General features: G+C 36.5%; 1 protein-coding gene across 3 annotated transcripts in view; it reads right to left on the reverse strand.

Moving 5' to 3' along the window:
- Positions 1 to 21,913, reverse strand: part of RTN4 (reticulon 4) — a 73,316-nt gene that overhangs the window by 2,096 nt on the left and 49,307 nt on the right. For all 3 annotated transcript variants that reach the window (XM_080812631.1, XM_080812629.1, XM_080812630.1), the window contains 3 exons: positions 13,794 to 14,001; positions 9,473 to 9,611; positions 23 to 92 (listed from right to left, as the gene is read on the reverse strand). In XM_080812631.1, the coding sequence (XP_080668757.1) occupies positions 23 to 92; positions 9,473 to 9,611; positions 13,794 to 14,001 (417 nt within the window). The remainder of the gene's footprint in view (positions 1 to 22; positions 93 to 9,472; positions 9,612 to 13,793; positions 14,002 to 21,913) is intronic.

Below are 21,913 nucleotides of genomic sequence, written 5' to 3' on the forward strand. Positions count from 1 at the left end.
TCAAATCGTGTTGTCAACTTACCCAAAATCAGTAGTGTCAGACCATTGAACAAGGCACCAACATAGGTAAATACCCACATCAATGCTGCAAACTGTAGGAAAATAACATTAGCCTGTTAAAAACAATTCACACAAAGCTGAAGCTTTCAAACAGAAGCATCCCACCTAAATGCCAACCTGCCAGAAGCAAAAATCGTTGGCGACTTGGTAAAGTAATAGGCTATTTCACCTGTAAGTCACCAGTCTCAATTAATATAGATTTGATTCATTTTCTCTTGTTTGAGACCAGATATGCCAAAGGTATACCTTACCTCTTCAGCTCTGCTATAGCATTTAGCTTTCAAATGGGAAGCCTGAAAAAGTATGAGAACTCACAATTAAGCCTGATTTTAAAGCACTAACAAGTATTTCAGGATCTATAGGAGATGAACACTTTGGACATTGAAATATCAGCTAAACAAACAACGAGGTGGGGAATACTTATGATCAGAGACAAGGGGTTTCAGGTACCAGAAATACCACCTCTAATATTTTATTAAGGATCAGAGGCATTGTCTGCACAGTGATAAATGTTTTAACGGTTAACCCTGGAAATGAGGATGCCTCAAAGTTGTATACCTGTTAATAAAACTGACCATTAATATTAGCCACTGCCTTCTGTATTTATTTAACGAACACCAATATAGTTACCATATTAGTGCCAGGCACTGTTTTAAATGCTTTACAAATACTAACTCATTTATTCCTCTTAACTTGGTGAGGTAGGCACTGGAACTACCACAGCAGACCCAGACAACAGAGAGGTTTAATACCCTGCCCGACTTTCATTGTCCCCTCCAGGAGCAGGGAACTAACCAAACTCTCCTACTTCAGTAGTCATGGTCTTAAAAATCTATTTTTTAATCATCAAAGAAAGCAGGGAAAGGCTGTTCTAAAAAGGGATTTCATTTTAACAAGTCCTTTATTTCCTCTGCATACCTTATTCATGAAAGGCTGGACAAGAACATTTCAGAGTTTTCTTCTGGTTCTAAAATTTGTTTGACCTCATACAGTACAGACTCGACCTGTTCGAAGCAGTTCTTGGAAGACTTAACACAGTCAGTCTGGATTTTATTATTCTTAATCAGTAATTGCCTTGCTTTCTATTAAAGGCCTTCATGTGTCTGGCATTAGCTCTGCCCTAATTAGCAGATAACAATACAGTGCCACCGTCTACACTAACTAGTCAGGTACATACAACATGGTATAAATGAAAAGGAGCCTGGAGTGGAGTCAGCACCTCCATTTCCTAAAGCAGGGATCAGCAAACTTTTCCTATCAAGACAGTAAGATAATAACCATGTTTGGTTTTAAGGGTCACAAATGGTCTCTCACATATCCTTGGAATGTTATCTCTGAAAATTTTTTGAATATTATCCTTCAAAAAATTTAAAAACCATTCTAAGCTCCCAGGCTATACCAAATAGGCCATGAGCCAGGCAGTAGTTTGCAGACCCCTGAACTAAAGCATCTGTTCCTCCATATAGTCATTCATTGAACAAGATCCATCTACTGTGAGCTGAGTACCAAGCAGAACTTCAAACTCTACTAGGCACATTTACTGCAGGTTAGGAACACACTTTGGATTCCTCCACCACAACTGTCAGTTCTACAAATAGCAACCTCTCATTACCCCTACAACTGAAGGTAACTAATGTTCAAGTGACCAAATGTCAAGCACTCCTAACACCTGTCTGCTGAAAATCAAAAATTAAATACTGCCCTGGTCTCAGCAACTGCCATGGTAGAAAGGCTGGACGCATGACTCCAGTTAGCAAGCCTCTTCCTTCTCAGAATTTTACAGACTCCAATTGCAGAAGCTAATTATAACTTCCGCGCTTCAGCCCATTGGCTAGAGAACATTTTCATGTTTTCATCCATCACCATCCACAAGTCTAAAGAGAAAAGCAACAACCTTCCACATTTTAGAGGAAATTGCTTTAGCAATAAAGATACCTTTGCCATGACAGATTTTAGATACTAACACACACAAGCTAAAAAGAAGCCCTAATTTGGTCATTAAGTCACCCACAAGGCCATACTCCAAATTCACAAGGAGAGAATCCCAAGACTTCATATCTAGCCCATCTAAGCGACCCAAAAGTCACTAGACTTGCCTCTTGGGGGACATTCTGCCTAAAAGCCACACTGCCCAAAGGCAAAGAAAGGAACAGAGGAAACATTAAATGTGGGACTAGGCAGGTGCCGTAAATGCACGAAGGAGCTTAAGGACTGAGGCAAAGAGGCAGAAGTACTTCTCCCTCTCATGGAAGCACGTACAACCCAGCTCTACAGACTGTTGCTGTGCAAGTATTCCAGGCCAATGCTGCCAAAATTTCCGATTTTAAGAGAGAAACCAGAAATTCACATTTTTATGTGTTATCACAGAATTTTTAAATACTGCAATCTGGAGAAAATGTAACACTTCAGGGACCCAAAACAAAAATGCTAGGTAAGGTTTTCTACAGAATACAGCATGAGAAGCAAAAGGAATGGTAGTTAAGGACATGCACCTAGCAATTGCACAATTATTAGAACTGTTATGTAATAAAAGCAACATTTTTTTTTTTTTTGCAAATATATTAGGTCACTGAATCTCATCACAATGCCATAAGTACTATTATTATCCCTACAGAAGAGCAAACCAAGACAAAGAACAATTAAGCAAGCTGCCAGAGCAGAGGTCACAGTGATCTCAGGTTCATCTGACTCCAGAATCTATCTGCTCTGCTGCAGGTAAAATCACCTACAGAGAAACCATTATTGGTAGGAATTTCTCACGAATGGGCATGCTATCATACAGAGGCAAAGAATAGGTCCGTAAACACTTTAAAGAAACAAAACAGGCAACTTGCATTTTGGACCTATAAATTCTACACTAGTCCACGGCAACTATTTGTGACATTCCAGCCAGTACATATAGGAATACTGAGGTCAGAGACCATATCTCTCTCTCTGGGCAGTATTGAGAGGAGGGAAAAGGACCAAAACACAATAAAGGTCCAGTAAATACTCCCAAGAGAACAACTGCCATGTCTTATTGGCCTTTTGTCAGGGGGATAGGGAATCAAACTTGACTGTGTATCAAATACCTCATTAAAAAGCTCTGTAGCTGCGGAGCCTGGGTGGCTCAGTGGATTAAAGCCTCTGCCTTCGGCTCAGGTCATGATCCCAGAGTCCTGGGATCGAGCCCCCCGAATCGGGCTCTCTGCTCAGCAGGGAGCCTGCTTCCCCCTCTCTCTCTCTGCCTGCCTCTCTGCCTACTTGCAATCTCTGTCAAATAAATAAATAAAATCTTTATTAAAAAAAAAGGCTCTGTAGCTTTTTATTAGATGATGTCTCAACAACTGGGGGCAACATTTATAAAGAAAATGGAGTCAGGACGCGTAACAGAATTTCAGACATTACTCTGGCAATTCTGACATTTTCAAACTTTTCCTGCATTCTTAAACTGAAAAATCTTTGCTCTTTTTTGAAATCTTCAGCCTCATTCATTAGTATTGCTTTGATTGCCTACATTTTCCCCTAGCCCATTTCCCTTCTAATTTTTCTGCAAGCTGAAAAAAGCCAAAACTGTCAAAACGTGTATGCTAATAACCACACAAGAGCCTAGGGGCTAGATTTTAATGTTCTTCTGGGTCAGCTATTTCTGCAGACCTTTTTTTGGCTCACTTTCAGATTTAAGATTGTATTCTGGAGCATTAGGATTACCTGGTGTGCAGGCAACAATCACTAGCAATTTTTTAAAAAACTCTATTTTCTTCTTTAAAGATTTATTTATTTATTTATTTGAGAGAGAGAGAGAGAGAGAGAGCACGTGCAAGCACACAAACACAAGCAGGGGAGCAGCAGAGGGAAAGGGAGAAGCAGGCTCCCCACTGAGCAGGGAGCCTGATGTGGAACTTGATCCCAGGACCCTAAGATCATGACCTGAACCCAAGGCAGATGCTTAACTGACTGAGCCACCCAGGCACCCCTTGCTAGCAATTTTCGTATAATTGTAACATGTATTCTCCCTGAAAGTCACAGAACTACAGTCATACAGAATCCAGGCTTTATCACCCAAAGCTGTATTACAGAAAAATAAGAACCTCTATCTAAAACACCTGGTCTTGGTATCTGATAAATAAAATTATTAGATTTTTTTTTCTTGAGATCTGAGGTTTCAAAAGGCAGGATCCTTCTAATCAAACTTGGAGCCTTATTCAAGCAGCTCCAAAGCTGAGCCCTGCAGGGACTGTCATAGGCCTTTCTTTTCCAGTGGAGGTGGTGGTGAGTGGGAGGTGGGAGTAGGAGTTGGGGGAAAAACTATAGCCTGGGCTTTATAGCTTAATGCCACAACTTTTAAGAACAGTCACTCTTCTGGCAGTATCCCCAGGAAAATTAAATCACAATTTTAGGAGAAGGGACCCCCCCCTTCCTTCTCTTCCCCCCTACCCCCCCCACCCCCGCATAGTTATCAGGCGGTTCTAGTGTGCAGCCAAGACAGAGATAGCCAAGACACTGTTTTAAAATAAAGCCTATCAAAGATCCCCTACACAGAAGATCAATCACAGAAACAGAATTAAACATTAACTAAGGGTTAGTTTTCTGGTACTCATGGGTATTATTTGTAACAAGGTTAACAGATAACACTGGGTTAAATAAAGTTATCCTGCCTCTTTCTGACTTCTCAGAGACTAATAAAGTACACCAGACTCTCCAAGAAAAGGCTATATACATGGCTTTTGCAACTTAATTTTACTAGAGGACATTCCTCCTTTCCTTTCCTTTCCTTCATTCTCCTCCCCACACCTGATGTTTGGCACTCAGTGGAACAAAACCACTTTAAGAGAACCTTTAAAACAAATCCTGAGGATTAGCTAAAACATTTGGCTGAAGTGAAATTTACAGTAATATCTGAAATAAATTCTACTGGATGGAATTAGAAAAACTTTGTCAGTGATTTTGCCCATAAAATTTGACTAAAATCAATCCTTTGGGAAATGTATCATTGTTCCATCTGTGGACACATGAAATCTTTTCCAGGGCTTAGAAGCTTGTAGTTAATTGCAAAGGAGCAAAACAAATGGAACTCTTACACAAGAATTTAAAAGGAGAAATCTGCAAAATATGTCTTATTCATCCAAGTCAATCACTAAAGGAGACTTAGGCCAGACACATTGATAACCACTATAGCACAACAGATCTTTTTCAGCAGGCCTGATGCCTCAGGAACCTTGGAGTTTGGTTATTTATTTATTTTTTAAAATCACATTTGATTATGTGATTTTTTTTTTTTTAAAAAGCCACTGTCAAAAAAATAAGTAATGAGCAAGAAAAAGTTTCACATGCTAAGAATAGTGACTCTAAAATTTTCACTTTCTGAGCAAGAAGGTTTCAAATAGAAGGAATGGTAACTGTGACCCAGAATCTAGAAACGTAGCTTATATAAATGTGAGAGCATCAAATTTATGAAGATTGCAAGTTATAGAGAAACTGCTTTCAAATTTCTGTTTCAATGCTATTATTTTAAATATACCACAGAGCTGGATACCATGTGTATTTTCTACACTTAAAAACTTACGAGACTCCATTGCATTTTCTTGGAATTTAGGGTGGTATCCATTTTCCTAATGATGCATCATATAAAATCAAAGTAATTCCAGCTAGAAGCTGGTTCCTATAAGTTTTTAAAAATTCAGTGTTATTTGAAATTCATCTGGAAACTGGAGATAGCAGGTAGCAAACTTTCAACAGATTGAGTCTCTAAATATATGGAAATAAATCAGTTTAATATTAGGGCAAATCAATTTCTTCTTTCCATTGAAAAAGTGAAGAAAAAAAAGAATGAACTGAAAAAACCTTTGTTTTTCTTGCTTTAAGGAAAGATAATTAATCTACCACTCTACTGGCTGTGGTGGCTAAAAGGCAAAAAGTAATAGAGTCAGAAGGAAATCATTTTCTTAAAAAAAAACACTGAATATACAAAAACTGTGGATGAATAAGAGTGGTAAATGCTTAGGAAACTATCTAGAGAAAGGTAATACTAAGTCATTTTTATAAAGAGTCAAGAGTGTTGGGATTTTTGTTAGCTTTTTTCAATGAGACATTTTACCCAAGTATCCTGTGTTTCTGTAATACCCTTATTCACTGGAAACAGATGGAATCTATACTACCCACACACAATGACATTAAGATTTAATTTTAATTAAAGCGGTCAATTTTTTATTTGAATTTTAAATTTTAAAGGGGGGTCCAAAGGTAAAAAGAAAAAGTTTATTGACTTTGGAGGTACCCTAGGTACCCAGGACAGGAAACAAAAAAAAGAAACAAGAAAAGGTCTAACTAAAGTCTCCAAAGCAACAGAACCACCAGGTTATCAAGGAAGACTCTTTGTGTATATTATCCAAATGTGCAACTGAATTACCAAGGGCTTCATACCATCACCACTACACAGAGAGAAAAAGACATAGCCTGCCTTATTTTTTTGCTTCAACATATTTTGAGACTTAAATGCAAAGTTCCTTCTGTGTGTTAATATGCTGAAGAACCTGTTACCTGCCTGGAGCCCTGGGTTTGCCAAAAACACTACTTAAGAAAAGCATTCAAGTAAGTTTTCTTTTCTTTTTTTTTTTTTTTTTTTTTTTTTTTTTAAAGATTTTGTTCATTTATTTGACACAGAGAGAGAGATCACAAGTAGACAGGGAGGCAGGCAGAGAGAGAGGGGGAAGCAGGCTCCCTGCCGGGCAGAGAGTCCGATGCGGGGCTCGATCCCAGGACCCTGAGATCATGACCCGAGCCGAAGGCAGAGGCTTAACCCACTGAGCCACCCAGGCGCCCCGTAAGTTTTCTTTTCAAAAGTACTGCTAATCCATAAGGAGACAAAGTAGTAAAATACAATTCTAATACAAGCCTTTTTTCCCCAATATTAAGAAAAAAGAATATTTCCAAAAAAATAAGAACATTTCAAAAAATAGAGTGTTTCAGGAAGTAAATCTGCCTCATGTGCCACATCTGTTACTCAAAAGTCACATATATAAAAGCCACTCAAGACAAAAATTTATCAGATTCCGTTTTTCTCACTTCTGCTAGTTTCATCATGAATAACATCTGCTTTAAAAAAATCCCTGAGCATCTAAGGTAATTTTCAAAAGAAATTAAAAATTGAGATTTAAGAGAAAAATGAAATTCATCTTAGAGAAGTAATTTATCCATAAAATTTCCTCCTTTTTTTCAAGTATCTGTGCAAACAGATTTAAAGAGTATTTATTAAGTATTTAATCATGCCTTCTCTAACATTTTCATGCTCCTCTAGCCTTTGCCAAGTATTTCCACACATAACTATGTACACAGAGGACTGTATATAGAGGATGATAAAATCTGAAAGAACAAAGTTTTCTTTTGAAAGACATGTAGAGACTAAAACTGGAAACTAAACTAAACTAAAAGCTGGAAAAACTGGAACGAATCATTCCCAGATCAATTTGTTTTATTTTTAAACAGATTTCTTCAAGAACACCTCTTCTCTCAAGAAGAGTATTACAGACATACTGAGCTGCCTTCATTACACTGTGCAAACATAAAGTATGACTTCTGCCTTGTATCTGTTGCAATTTTTATTAAGTCTATAAAAATAATGACTCTCTCCCTTTATCAAGCTTCATGATGATTTTGTTTGAAGTCTTCCCCAACCCAGCAATTTTCACTGCTAAATTCAGAGATGGCCCTTTGTTGTTTGAAGCTCTCTCACTATTTACACTGTGTCTTCTCAACCAATTCCCACTCACAAATGCTTCATCTTAAACCGTACTAGCACCTTCTTGATGATTTTTCACACATGGTCTATCCCAGCTGTCAAGCTATAATATAGCAAATATCACTTCAGTGAATAGGGACCAGGTTTGTCTAGCACTCATATGTACAAGGTTCTATTTCATTTACTCCAAAGTATTCTTATTTGTTCTAACAAACTAACAAACCAAAACAACCCAAATAACATAGCTTTGATCATTTATTTAAAGACTGACATCAGATAATTTCAAAGCACTACTACAGGATGTCACTAAATGCAAGCACTCTATACAAAAAAGATAAATTAAGTAATAAAAGGAAACTAAAACCTTTTCAAGATTTTGTTTGAGGGAGAGTGTGTGTGTCCAAGCATGAGGGCAGAGCAGAGGGAGAGGAAGAAGCAGGCTCCCCACTAAGCAGGGAGCCTGACAAGGGGCTCAATCCCAGGACCCTGGGATCATAGCCTGAGCCCAAGGCAGATGCTTAACTGATTGAGCTACACAGGGGCCCCCTAAATTATTTTCCATTAATGTTATTTATAAGTAACTGAAAGTCTGGGTTGTAAGCTGAGAGAAGGACACAGCTGAAAATAATATCCATTTATTGGCTTATTAAGGCTAAAATGCTTGTTAAAAGCATTGAACATTTAAATGTATTCTGACCAGTTCAGAAATTGCTTCACTGAGTCTAAAGGCCCAATCATCATATTGCTAGGATATCCCTCTTTTGCATGATAAACTGCAAACTAGCACCTAGCTCTCGTGAAAGAAAAACTAAACACTACCATGGTACATTTCTACCCAGGTGTAGACTGGAAATAAGTCTGTCTTATGCAGAGTCACAGGCAATAACACAAAAAACACAAATGTTAAGTTTTATGTAAAGAACTAAAGTCCCAGTGCTTGGAGCTCATGTTAGAAGTTAGTTTAGTATTTGCTTTGAGTCAGTGAGCTCTGGGGAAATTTACTGGCAAGGTGAGACCCTAACAGCTGCTATAGCAAGATTCAAAAACTGAAGAAAGACTTCCAACAATTACCAACTGAATATTAGTCGAGGTGTTTCCAAGTATTAAAGTTTTTCCAGAACAAACATTCCAAGAAAGAGTCTAAGATATGAAATAGCTTATGTGAGTATATGAATCAAACATAAGCTAAGAAATTAAGTGCCAGACTCTAAAAGGGCAAACAAATTAAATCACATCTGGTATCAACTCTATTAGGTAATCTTTATTCCTACAGTGAAAATTCCCTTTAATTTTCTCACTTTTCCTTTTTTGTTGCACTTTTTAAAATTTAGTTTTTAATTTTAATTCCAGTAGAGTTAGCATACAGTGTTACATTAGTTTCAGGTGTACAATACAGTTTCAACAATTCTATATATTACTCAATGCTCATCATGATAAGTGTATAATCTTCTCACTTCTAATCTTTGTGATCTCCAAAAGTATGAATTTATAACTTATTTTCCTTTAGAAAGGAATAGTACTTTCCTCCATATTAAATATTTGATGGGATTATGATTTCTGACTTCTAAGTTTACAGTAGCTCGATTTCACTACATCTCTGTCACTTCCTTTCCTATAGAAAAGTAGAATTTTTCACTCCATTCATTTGATATTAAATTCTGGGATATATAAAAAATGAAAAGCAAATAAACTTACCTTCAGAGAATCAACTAAATCATCAACTAAAAAGAGGCGTCTGAGTTCCTTTATCGTGCAGTTCACATGACCAAGAGCAGAATTACTGTATTTCTGAACCAACTCCTCAGATATGGCGACTTCAGATTCCAAATACGCCCTGGAAAACAAAATACATCCTAACTGTCACTGGTCACAGTGATTGTCCCTGGATGTCTCTCATTCAGCAATTATGTATCTGTAAAAGAAGTCATTAATATTTTACTATAAAAACCTACTGTTTCCTAATTAGGTACAATGTAAAAATTCACCGATCCATGCATATTTCACTGACATGCACAGGGTCAGCTGATGAACACAGAAAAAAATCCTTCGAAGTCAGACTGATCTGGGCGTGAATCTTAAGTTCTGTCACTTGTCTGTGTAACTTTGCAAAGTTACTGTCATGAGGATTCAGTGAGTTCAGTGCTTAATACAGGCAGGCGCAGAGAAGCACTCAACAAATGGTAGTTACTACTATGGGTTTGGGCTTTTTCTTCAAGCTGACTTTATGCTGTCTCATTAGATTTTCCTAACAAAGACCCGATTCCCCAAATACTACACTCTCTCAGCCTAACTTTTCAGGGGAAACTGCCCAATATGTCAAGGCCCAGATTGTGAAATGGCTGCCAAAAGTATGGTGCTAATGTTAGTAAAACGTAATAGTTATTGTCTACGAAGATGCCTTAATCTATACTAAGCTAGGTGGAATCGTCCTATCTAAGAACACAACTGTAATGAAGAAGTCATTTGCAGGAATGCAAGGAACTGCTTCATTACTTACTGTTTCAAAGAAGCCATTTTATCTTGGTGGAGTAAAACCAACTCAGAAATACTACGCATTCTTTCCTGTCGTTGGAAGTAGCTCCTTAAAACCCAGTCCCTCTTCATCATTCCCCAACGTTGGTGGACACTAGTTACTCATACTGGAAAGAACAGTCCTCTCGTAAGTCCCTGTCCCATAGCTGACTTCTGTACTATGCCCCAAATATGTCTCTTTGTTTTTCCTCACTGTGCTCTCTCTCTAGTATAAGTGTTCATTATTTAAAAACTGGAATGTTCTGTCTCCAAACCAATCGCTTATCTGTCTGCATCCTAATCCACTCCTTCAGCCAATGCCAGATTCATTTTATTTAAGCTATCCTAGATAGTGCTACTTAGACTGAACTCAGGTAGGAGTCAGAAGACCTGCTACTATCTCTCTGTGTAACCTTGCAAAGTCATTTGACTTCTCAGGGTCATGATTCCCATTCCATAAAATTAGAGAAACAGACCTTCTTAAATCTCTTGAGGCTCAAACATTCTGTGATTCTAAGGTTTCAACTTTTCAACCAGAGCCCTATTCAATCTTTCCAACCTGTTTTCTCACCACTCACTATGCTGGCAGGCAAATATGAGCCATTCATCAAACATTTTTTAATCTTACTGCCTTTGTTCATCATACTGTTTTCCCGATCCACAAAGCTCTCCTCCCACACCTAGTAATAGCATATCCACTCAGTTAGCCCATCTCAAATCCCACCCACACATGAAGCCTCTCTGGCTCTTTCTTCCCTAAGACCCTCTTATGCAATTCAAGTAATGCTTTCTTTTGTAGTATTATTATAGCACTGACCTGGTATCCAGCCTTGGAATATGGACATGTATATATTTGTATACTTTTCCTGTGAAAGTATAAACTTTTAGTTAAAGACCAGAAATATATCTTTCCTATGATGGCATAGCACTCAGACAATTATTATTGGTTAACCAGCACATATCAAGTTGTTATTATCATGTTAAAAATGATCAAAGAGTCACATAGACCCTTAAATCAGCAATAGTTTATTTGTGCAGCTTTGAGAAACACAGAACAGAAGCTGATGTAACTTTAAGCTGGATTCCGTTTCTTTGTACCACTGCTTTTGTTCCTGCTGAAGACAAGACGCAAGGCCAGCAGGCACAAAGCCGGCACTCTCCATCAAGGAAATCCTCGGGATATTGACATTCATTCAACGGGCATGTATGTGTTATTAATGCAAGGCCAGCACTGCCATCACTCTTTTCCAGTGACCAGAGGTATTACGCACAGACTGTATGGTACCACCATTAGTGTGGTACTTGGAAAAACTGTCCAACAGGATTAAACTGGCATGTCGGCTGAATTCATAATGACTGTAAAAAAGGCCTCTGAATGAAGAATAAAGTGTTTCTCAAGAAATAAGAATTAAGAAAATCACTAGATTTTTTCCCCAAAATCCTCTTTAAAATAAAAAGATGTCTAAAATTTACGGTGTAGATAATTTAGAAGTTTTGGCTTGATAATATTTTTATATATTTCAATTTATCTAATTAAAAATCATATTCCTCTATTATTTTTGGCATGCTACAGCTCTGCCATTTTGAAGTTGCAATCTCAAGTTACTGAACTTTAAGTATGTTTCCCTTTTTGTGGAATGGAATAATACCATCTGTCTTGCTGAGTTGTTATGAAAATTAAGTCTGTACATAAAAGGCCAAGGACATAACAGCCATTCACAAATGCCGGTCTCTTTCCCAAACCTATATAGCATCATTACTTCATCAATATGAAGAGTGAACTAGAGCAAAACAAGCAAAATAATTTCGTAGATCTCTTCTTGTAAAGTCTGAAAATCAGTTTACATTTACCCATTAATATTAACTAGATAATGTTCTTGGTAGTTACATACTCATTCATGCCCACATAGATACCTGCCTTACCAAAAGAAAAAAAAATGATGTCTATATACAAAACAATTAGAGAATATCTTAAAGCCACACTTAGTGCAATAGGAAATGAACCCTCAGATCATCTGGACCCAGTGTTAGGGAAACCTTCAAAAAGTTACATCTTGAAATCAAACAGAACTAAATAAGAAGTGTAATAGATTAGTTCATCTGAGAAGCTAAGAAGGCAGTATGAATGGGCATAAAACCCTAGAAAGGGTGAATGAGAGACAAGATAAAGATATCGACTTCATCTTGTAGTGAACAGGAAGCTCAAATACCTAAAAATATAATTAAAGTAGTATCTGAGGAAAAGCGGACACCACCTATAAAAGTTGAAGAAAACCAAGGTAACCAGAACCCCAGGTGAACAAGTAGACAAACTTTTTCTGTAAAGGGCAAGGAGTTAAGTATTTTAGGCTTTGAAGTCCATATATAGTCTCTGTCACAACTGCTTAACTCTGCTACTACAACATGATGAAAACAGCTAAATGACTGAGTATGCCTGTGTTCTAATAAAACTTTATTTACAAAAGCAGGCCAGACTGGATTTGGTCCCTGTGGTCTTCACTTGAGGAAGCAGGAAAAAACAATACAACTTAGTAATCTTCTTTACCTGAGATGGAAACAAAGACATCAAAATTGGGAGCCTGAAAATGGGGACAGCAGTGGTATTACTGATAGAAACTGACAAGTTTGAGGAAAAAAAAACGTTCATTTACAGACACAGTTAAATTTGTGGTTGTCAGGGGCTGCATGGGAAATAACTACCAGTGGGTAGAAAATGTCTTTTTAAAAACATCTGAGAATATCTGGAGTTAGATGGTTATGACTGTACAATTTGGAGAACATACTAAAAACCACTGAATTTTGTAATACATGAATCGTATTTCAATTTTTTAAACCTGGGGGAAAATACATGCTGACTCTGAAGTTAGGGCAGAAGACCCAAACTAAGGTATGTCCCATTACCAATTACATGATGTGAGCATGTACTCGTAAAAGTCAGGGCAGAAGATGATAGTTTGGAGACAAGGAGTGGCCATACAGACACTCATCAAAGGATAACAAGAGGATACAAAAGTATGCCTTAGGGAACAAGAACAGAAAACCAGACAGAGAAGGAAGGGCAAGAGGACACATAGGCATGACAAGATACCATTACAGGAAAACATGCACATACTAGTGTTAAGAAAGGTATTTCAAATATCAGATAGCACGAAAAGGAAGCAATAAAGAAAACAGAACTTTCACTAATCCTAACCATGTTAAAAAGATATAGTTCCCATTAAAGTAAAATTAGATAATCAAATACCTAGTTCTAATAAATATTACTGGCACATAGTAAAGTTAGGCTAATGACACACAAATCCAGTATTTTCCCTATGAGCCCATGAAATGACCTTTAATCTCAAAAATCTCAAAAGCAGATGCTTTTGGTATGGCCTTTTAGCAATAATCTGCAATTATCTTTAAGCAGTAAAAAATACATGCCCGTAACTCTACAGAATGAAGTCTTAATACTAATGCTGTTTATAGTGTTGCCAATGGGTGCCTTGTTTTCCAGACATCTCACCTGAATGGGTGGCCTTCATCTGATTTCTGGATAGCTTGGATCACACCCTTATATATCCTAAAGCTGATAGTCACAGAGAGCAGGGCCAAGACAATGTAGGCCGTTACGCTCACAATGCTGAATACTGTCAGTGAAAGCAGCAGGAATAAGCTGGCACCAAACACTACTCCAGTCTTCTTAATGTCTCTCCAGTAGAGGAGGTCAACAACTAAAAATTAAAAAAGAAGAAATCTGAAATTAGAACATTATTTTATCCATTTGAATTTGGCACATTTATATTTGCTCCACCTACAAAAACAAAAAGGTCTCTAAAAGTAAAACCAAAACCTAAATTGTTAGAGAAAGATTAACTTTGTAAGCTGCACTTTAAAGCCATTCGAAGTAGTAAATTAGAACCGTACTTCCATCTATTTACCATCAATTTTCCTCATGCAAATCTGTTTCCTTCATGTCCAAATCAGTCTTGCTATACAAGATCGTTCAATCTCTCAAGCCCAGTATAGCTGACTTCTAATCCAAAACAAGTTTTTAAAAATATCATCTTGAGGGCTTTCAACTTGTTCATTGCATAATATAAATACAAATAACAGGAAAAAATCTTAACACACTTACTAAAATACCAATAATGTAAAAATATATTTATTTGCAGAAAAATCACTAATTCAAGAAATGTTAATAAAACTATGAAAAACTACACATAGGAGTTCTATGAGTCTGCTTTTAAGAGATCTCTTTGAGAAACATAATGAAATTGCAACCTAACCTGGCTACAATCATTAAAACAAAAATTGCCTACAGCACCAAAAACAAAGGAAAACATGCTCTAGAATACCTGAAAAGCTACTTGAGAGCAGATAAATACAATGCCATAAAAATGTAGATGTCAAATAAAAAAGAAAAACTCAATGTGTTACACTGTTATATAATGTTTATTAATAGTAAGGAGTCAGACAAAGCCAAACTTAGCAAATTTGTTCTTGGCCTTCGGTCACAGAGCCATAGTGGGGATCAAATAACCATAGGCCTACGGTCTTAAAGTCAGGTTATGTACAACACACAAAGATTTCTGCAGTGTGCCAGAGGGTTCCTGAATTCACACGCTAAACATAATCTGTCTCTCTCTGGACTGTGAACAACTAGGGGATGGGGGGTGTTTAATATTCTTATAGTAACATAAGTATGGGCATATTCTTGAGTACAATCTTAAATACCTGTTAATTTTTAAGATAAAGAAGGTAACAAAGAAAAAACACATTTCCAGGGGCTGCTTTGGTCTTGAGGTTCTCTAAGGTATGTAATTTTCTCTTACTGTTAGGGGTACTTCTGTGGGGAAAACTACATATGTGAAATGTAAAATGTTAGATGTCATTTTGAAGCCCTCAATTCCTGTTAGTATTTATCATGAGTGCTAATTAAGACATTTTAAATGCTAGTCACAGTGTCTGAAACATAGCAGGGGATCAACATTTATTATGTTTAGGAAACACCCTGTTATCCTATGATTTGATTTAAATGCTATTAATTTAACATTATATGATTTACAGCTTTGTGTTCAACCTTTGATTTTAATTCTTTATTCACATTTTCTCCCACCTCAAGCTTGTTCCAACCGTGCCTAAAACATCTACCTTTGTTTTGTTCTATTCAACGAGTTTCTACTATTATACAAATACAGTAGCACAACTGAGAAATAACCAGAACTTGAAGCAGTTTATCTATGGCTATAAAAATGACATCATGAATAATGTCATACTGAATGAAGAGACAGCAAGCGACGCTAATAGATTTGTGACATTCAGCAAACATTTATTGAACTGATACTGTTCATGGAACTCAACCTAGCAGAATGAATTAAAAACCTGAAAATGGGGATGTGGACTTTTCTTTAAGACCCTGTCCAACTCTAAAACACTACAATTCTAGGAAGACAGTAAGACACATAAAAACAATGACAAAAAAAATTATAAAATCACTGTTGCAACTTCATGACAATTCAGAAAAAGAAAAAAAATGGGAGGACATTTTAAAGACTGTGAAAAAGACAGAAGTTGAGCTGGGTCCTAAAGAATGGGTAGATCTAGAAAACGTAAAGATGGAGGCCTTGTAAGTCTCTGCTAGCAACGGTTCTCATGATTAATGTAGTTTTGTTTTCTTAAACAGGGAACCTGGGAGCGTGGGGGAAACAATGATGAAGAGATTGCTCTTAGTAACATAATTTTTCCCTGTGGGCTCCCCTGTGCCCCGAACAAAGCACTTAGATTCTGGTGTTGGATCACCTACACTCAACAACTGGCTCCATAACTTACCAACTATGTGACCTCAAGCAAGTCACTAAATCTCTCTGTACCTCAGCTTCTGTATCTATAGAATGTGTACACAACAGGAATAATCCTAATGAGATATTGTGAGGATTAAGAGAGAAAATAAATTAACAAAAATTTTCATTAATAAGATAGTGAATATATAGTACACAGCATTTAACAAATTCTTAATAAATGTCCAAGCTGTTATTGTTGTTGTTATGAACACCATCACAATCACTATTATCATTCTTATTAAGGTATTAAATATAAAGAAAAAGAAAAGAAAATTTCAACCTCATGATTAACCTGCAAGTTAATAAATCATATTGCTGTTGCTTTAGAAGCCACATGGAAAAGGATTTTCAAACTTATCTAAGATTTCACTAACAGAACAAAAAGCTGATAACCTAGAAGAATCAGCAAGTAAAATACACCTCAAATTTTTACATGGACAAATGCTGCCTTATAAAAATGTATGATTCTCAAAGTACTCCAAAACATTTATTAACCTTCAAAGTCACTATTGGTAATAAGTTAAAATAAATGCAGCTATCTTCACTATTCCTTACCATCATTAAAAATCCTTCAATAAGACCTGATTATAAAAGAAATTACTTCAGACTTGAGATATATAACATGAATGACTAACCTAATTACCTAACCTAAGAGTTACTATCTGGACAGTTTCAATGACTAGGTAAGAATTATTTATAATTGGTATATGATTTCTATATAGCTATGGTAGAAGAAATTACCAGTGGCTGGGATTCAAGAGACCCACAAGACTAGTACTGGCTCTGAAACTGTACAACTCTGGATGAGGCTCCCAGCTTCTCTGGACCTTAGTTTTATCATCAGTAACCAGGGCATTAAATAAATAATTTTTCTTTCACCTTCAGAAACGAACACACAGTCACTACAAAGATACACAATCAGTCCTGCATTCAAATTCCCAATCAGTGGATCTGTAGTAATGAGATTTTATTGCTGTATTATCTGTGCCAAATATAAATTTTAAAATCTTCCTTTTTAATTCTAGATTTTTTGAGGGGAGAAGGACTTAGTCATACCAGTCTTTTGAAATGAACCTTACTAAAAAATGCTTTCTTTAAGTGTCAAACATTAGTAAAACTTTAGAGAAACAAAAACTCATATTCCTACAATTTTTCAAGCCATTACAAACTATATCATTATGGCTACAGTATGCTAGAAGTTTAAAAAAAAGGGGGGGGGCACCTGGGTGGCTCAGTGGGTTAAGGCCTCTGCCTTCAGCTCAGGTCATGATCTCAGGGTCCTGGGATGGAGCCCCACATCGGGCTCTCTGCTCAGCAGGGAACCTGCTTCCTCCTCTCTCTCTCTCTCTGCCTGCCTCTCTACCTACTTGTGATCTCTGTCAAATAAATAAAAATGAAATCTTTAAAAAAAAAAAAAAGCAGGGAAAAAAAAAAAAAGACTGAGAAGCTGTACACCTTTTAAGCTGGACAGATGTTTCAGAAATCTTTTCCAGGTTGCTGATCTATAGTTTCCACACCTCCCTTTGTTTCCTGAGCCAATATTTATCAGGCACTTACACTGTGCCAAGTACTATTTATAGACTACATAACATTATCTCTTTCAGTTATTAAAACCCTAAGAGGCCAGCTTTCAGACAAGAAAGTGAGAACCAGCTCTTATATGACTGGACTCAGATGACTTAATTAGTAAGTGATAGAGCACAGATTTCAACACAGGCTTCTTATTGATAAAACTTGTATGCCCCATGTATAATGCCAAACTAAGATGCAGCACATTAATATTCTTAATAAATGTCACACATTTGCATGCATAATGAATAGGCAGAGTGTTGGCAGGTAATCACCATATGTGAGAGAATCCCAAAGGCCAAGAAAGTCAAGGTAAAGCTAACAAGAAGGTTAATGAATGAGACACAAATTTTAATGTGACTACTTAAGCCACAGTTAAATCCAAAAAGGAAGAAAGAGCTCTATTCTGATATAACTGAAGCTATTTTCCCATAGATGAAAACTATTAATTAATTAGGCTGTGAAAAAAAATCTTTTAAAAGCCATGTGAATCTAATTAAGTAAAATCAGAAAATATATCCATGCAAAAGAACACTATGCAGCCAGCAAGGACAGTGATGTAGATCTCTATTACCAAAGAAACATGTCCATACTGATAAATAAAAACAAAATGTTAAAAAAGATTTATATAGTAAAATTTTAAAAACTTAGATAACCATGAAGTCTGAAAGGATGTCTAGTAAACACAATTTGTACTGGAGTATTAGGGTAATAGATGAGTTTAACTTGCTTCTTTATTTCTTTCTATGCCATCTGAAATTGCCTCTCGCCATCCCTTGTGGCAAACATGAATTATTATACTTAAAAAAAAAATTCACCCCTCTCCATTCCTGTTCATTACTGCTAAAGAACCTTATAACATGAGTGTGGTTTTTCCAATAGGTTTTCCTATGGGGAGGAGAATATAATGTATGCTAGCTTAATAAATATTTAGATCCAGGTGATAGTTAAAATTTTAACAGTATATAACCAAGTTGGTAACTCTGGTGCTTTGGGTTGGACCAGCTCAATTTCCCCAACGTTGATGATATGGGAATATCCATGTATAAGGTCCAGTAGTATTCAGTGATTATGGCCTAAAATAAATTTAACTGCATGAGGATACAGTAAACCCAAACCTAATACTTTCTTTCCTCCTATCATATGATTCCTAAGAATAAAGTCTTTTCAATAAATGGAAGAGCTCTGAAAATCCTAAATGTAAGCTACACATATTACATAAACATATGCAAAAGCTATATAGGAATACTCAAAACAGGTATCTTCAAAGCCTTGTTGAAACACGCCATAGAAAGGCTCTGGTAGAGCCACAGACCTTAAAGCCCTGAGGAGGAATAAGGGGAAGAAGAACCAAGAGAGACAAGACAACTAGGTAATGGAAGTCATACGTAAGACAAAATTAATGTATGCCAGGACAGGAAGGACTGAGAGGCAACCTACATTTACCAAAGTCACTGTGCAAAATATAGAAGGATTTCAGTATTTTTGTGTAAAGAAATTTAAAAGATTGTTAATGAAGCTGTAAGGATGAAAAAATATTACATTATAAAAAAATTAGCAAACACGGTTGCCACCTTAATTGACAGTCTCCAGTATTTCTAGTCTCTCAGATTCCTTAAATTGGTTTTAATGAAGAAATTTTGGAAGATTCCAGAATTGTTTTCTCAATCAGAGGGGAGTAGTTATTAACTTTTAATAAAATGCTGAGAAATATATTCAAATGCTATTGCTTCTAATATTCATCAAGAGACTTTATATCCATTATTAATTTAGATGTTCAATCCTGCTACCAAAATCAGGCAAAGACATGGCAAGAAAACTACAAACCAATATCCCTTATTAATACAGACACAAAATAGTAGCAAACTGGATACAGCAACACATAAAAAGCATTATACACCATGGCCAAGGGGTATTTATCTCAGAAATGCAAAGCTGGGGCGCCTGGGTGGCTCAGTTGATTAAGTGACTGCCTTTGGCTCAGGTCATGATCCTGGAGTCCCGGGATCAAGTCCCACATCATCTCCCAGCTCCATGGGGAGTCTGCTTCTCCCTCTGACCTTCTCCCCTCTCATGCTCTCTCTCACTCTCTCTCAAATAAATAAAAATAAAATCTTTAAGAAATGCAAAGTTGGCTCAACATATGAAAACCATTCAATATAGCACACCATATTAACAGAATTAAGGTCAAAAACTGCATGAGCATCACAATAGTTACAGAAAAAGGATCTGACAAAAATCCAACAACCTTTCATTACAAAAACTCTCAACAAACTAGTAACAGAAAGAATGTCTTCAGCCAAATGAAGGGTATACAAAAAACCCACAGCTAACATCATACTTAATGGTGAAAGACTGAAAGCTTTCCCCTTAAGACCAGGAACAAGACTGAGATACCCACTCTTTACACTGATCAACACTGTCCTGGAGGTATGAGGTAGAGCAATTAAGACAAGAAAAAGAAATAAAAGACATCCTGACTATAATAAACTATCTCTATTTGCAGATGACATGATCTTGTATATATGAAATTCCAAGGAATCCACAAAACAGCTACTAGAATAAACAAGTCCAGAAAGGATGCAGGACAGAAGATTAAATTAATATATAAAAATTAACTGTATTTCTATAAAAGCCATGAGTAATCTGAAAATGAATTAAGAAAATAATTTCACTTACAATAACATCAAAAAGAATACTTAAAAACAAAGTGAAAAAACCCCCAAGACTTAGAAACTAAAAGCCACAAAATATTGTTGAAAGAAATTAAAGAAGACTTAAATAAATGAAAAAGACATCTCATGTTTATGGATTAGAAGGCATTATTATTAAGATGGTAATACTCCTCAAACTGGTCTAGGTACAGTACAATCACTATCAAAAGCCTACCCGCTGTTAACAGAAATTGACAAGCCAATTGTAGACTTGTATGGAAAAACACAAAGTATCCAGAATAGCCAAAACAATCGTGAAAAGAATCACAAACATGGAGAATTCACACTTCCTTTTTCCAAAACCTACAAAGCTACAGTAATCAAGTCAGTGTGGTAGTTGCATGACGATGGACAATAGATCAATGGATCAATGGAATAAAATTAACAGTACAGAAATAAACACATTCACAGTCAGCTGATTTCAACAAGGGTGTCAAGACAATTCAGTGGGAGAAATTTTTCACAAATCGTGTTGGAACAAGGGGGTATATAAACTGCAAAAAAAAAAAAAAAAAAGAAGAAGTTGGACTCCTATCTTCCACCATACACAAAAACTAACTCAAAATGAATCACAGACCTGAAAAGCTTAAACTATAAAACCCTTAGAAGAAAAAAACAGGTGCACATCTTCATGACTTTAGATCAGGCAGTAGTTTCTTTGATATGACACCACAAGCACATCCAGTAAGAGAAAAAAACTAGACCTCATCAAAAATGAAAAATTTTGTGCTTCAAAAAACACTATCAAAAAATTAAGAAGACATGGGCGCCTGGGTGGCTCAGTGGGTTGAGCCTCTGCTTTGAGCTCAGGTCATGACCTCCGGGTCCTGGGATCCAGCCCTGCCTCAGGCTCTCTGCTCAGCAGGGAGCCTGCTTCCCCCTCTCTCTCTGCCTGCCTCTCTGCCTACTTGTGATCTCTCTCTCTCAAATAAATAAAATCTTAAAAAAAAAAAAATTAAGACAGCCCACGGAATGGGAGAAAATATTCACAAATCAAACATCTGATAAGGGACTTGTATTCACAGTATATAGAAAACACTTAACAATAAAACACAAATAAGGTAATTAAAAATGGCCAAAGGATTTGAATAGACATTTCTTCAAAGAATGTATACAAATGACCAATAAGCAATGAGAAGATGCTCATCATCATTAGTTATTAGAGAAATGTAAACCAAAACCATAATCAGATAACACCTCAGACCCACTAGAATGGCTAATATTAAAAAGATGGACAACAACGAATGTCGGCAGGAAGTGGAAAGATTAGGACCCTCTTACATTGCTGATGGAATACAAAATTCAGCCACTGTGAAAAACAGTATGGCAATTCCTCAGAAAGTTAACACAGATTTACCGCACAACACAGCAATTCTACTCTTAGGAATTTCTAGCCAGAAGACTAGAAAACCTGTGTTCATACAAAAACTTATGTTCATAGCTGCATCATCCGTAAAAACCAAAAAAGAGGAAACAACCCAATTCAAAAATTGATGAATGGATAAACAAAATACAGTTTA

The sequence above is a fragment of the Martes martes genome (genome assembly GCF_963455335.1).
Source record: "Martes martes genome assembly, chromosome: 9".
Taxonomy (NCBI): domain Eukaryota; kingdom Metazoa; phylum Chordata; class Mammalia; order Carnivora; family Mustelidae; genus Martes; species Martes martes.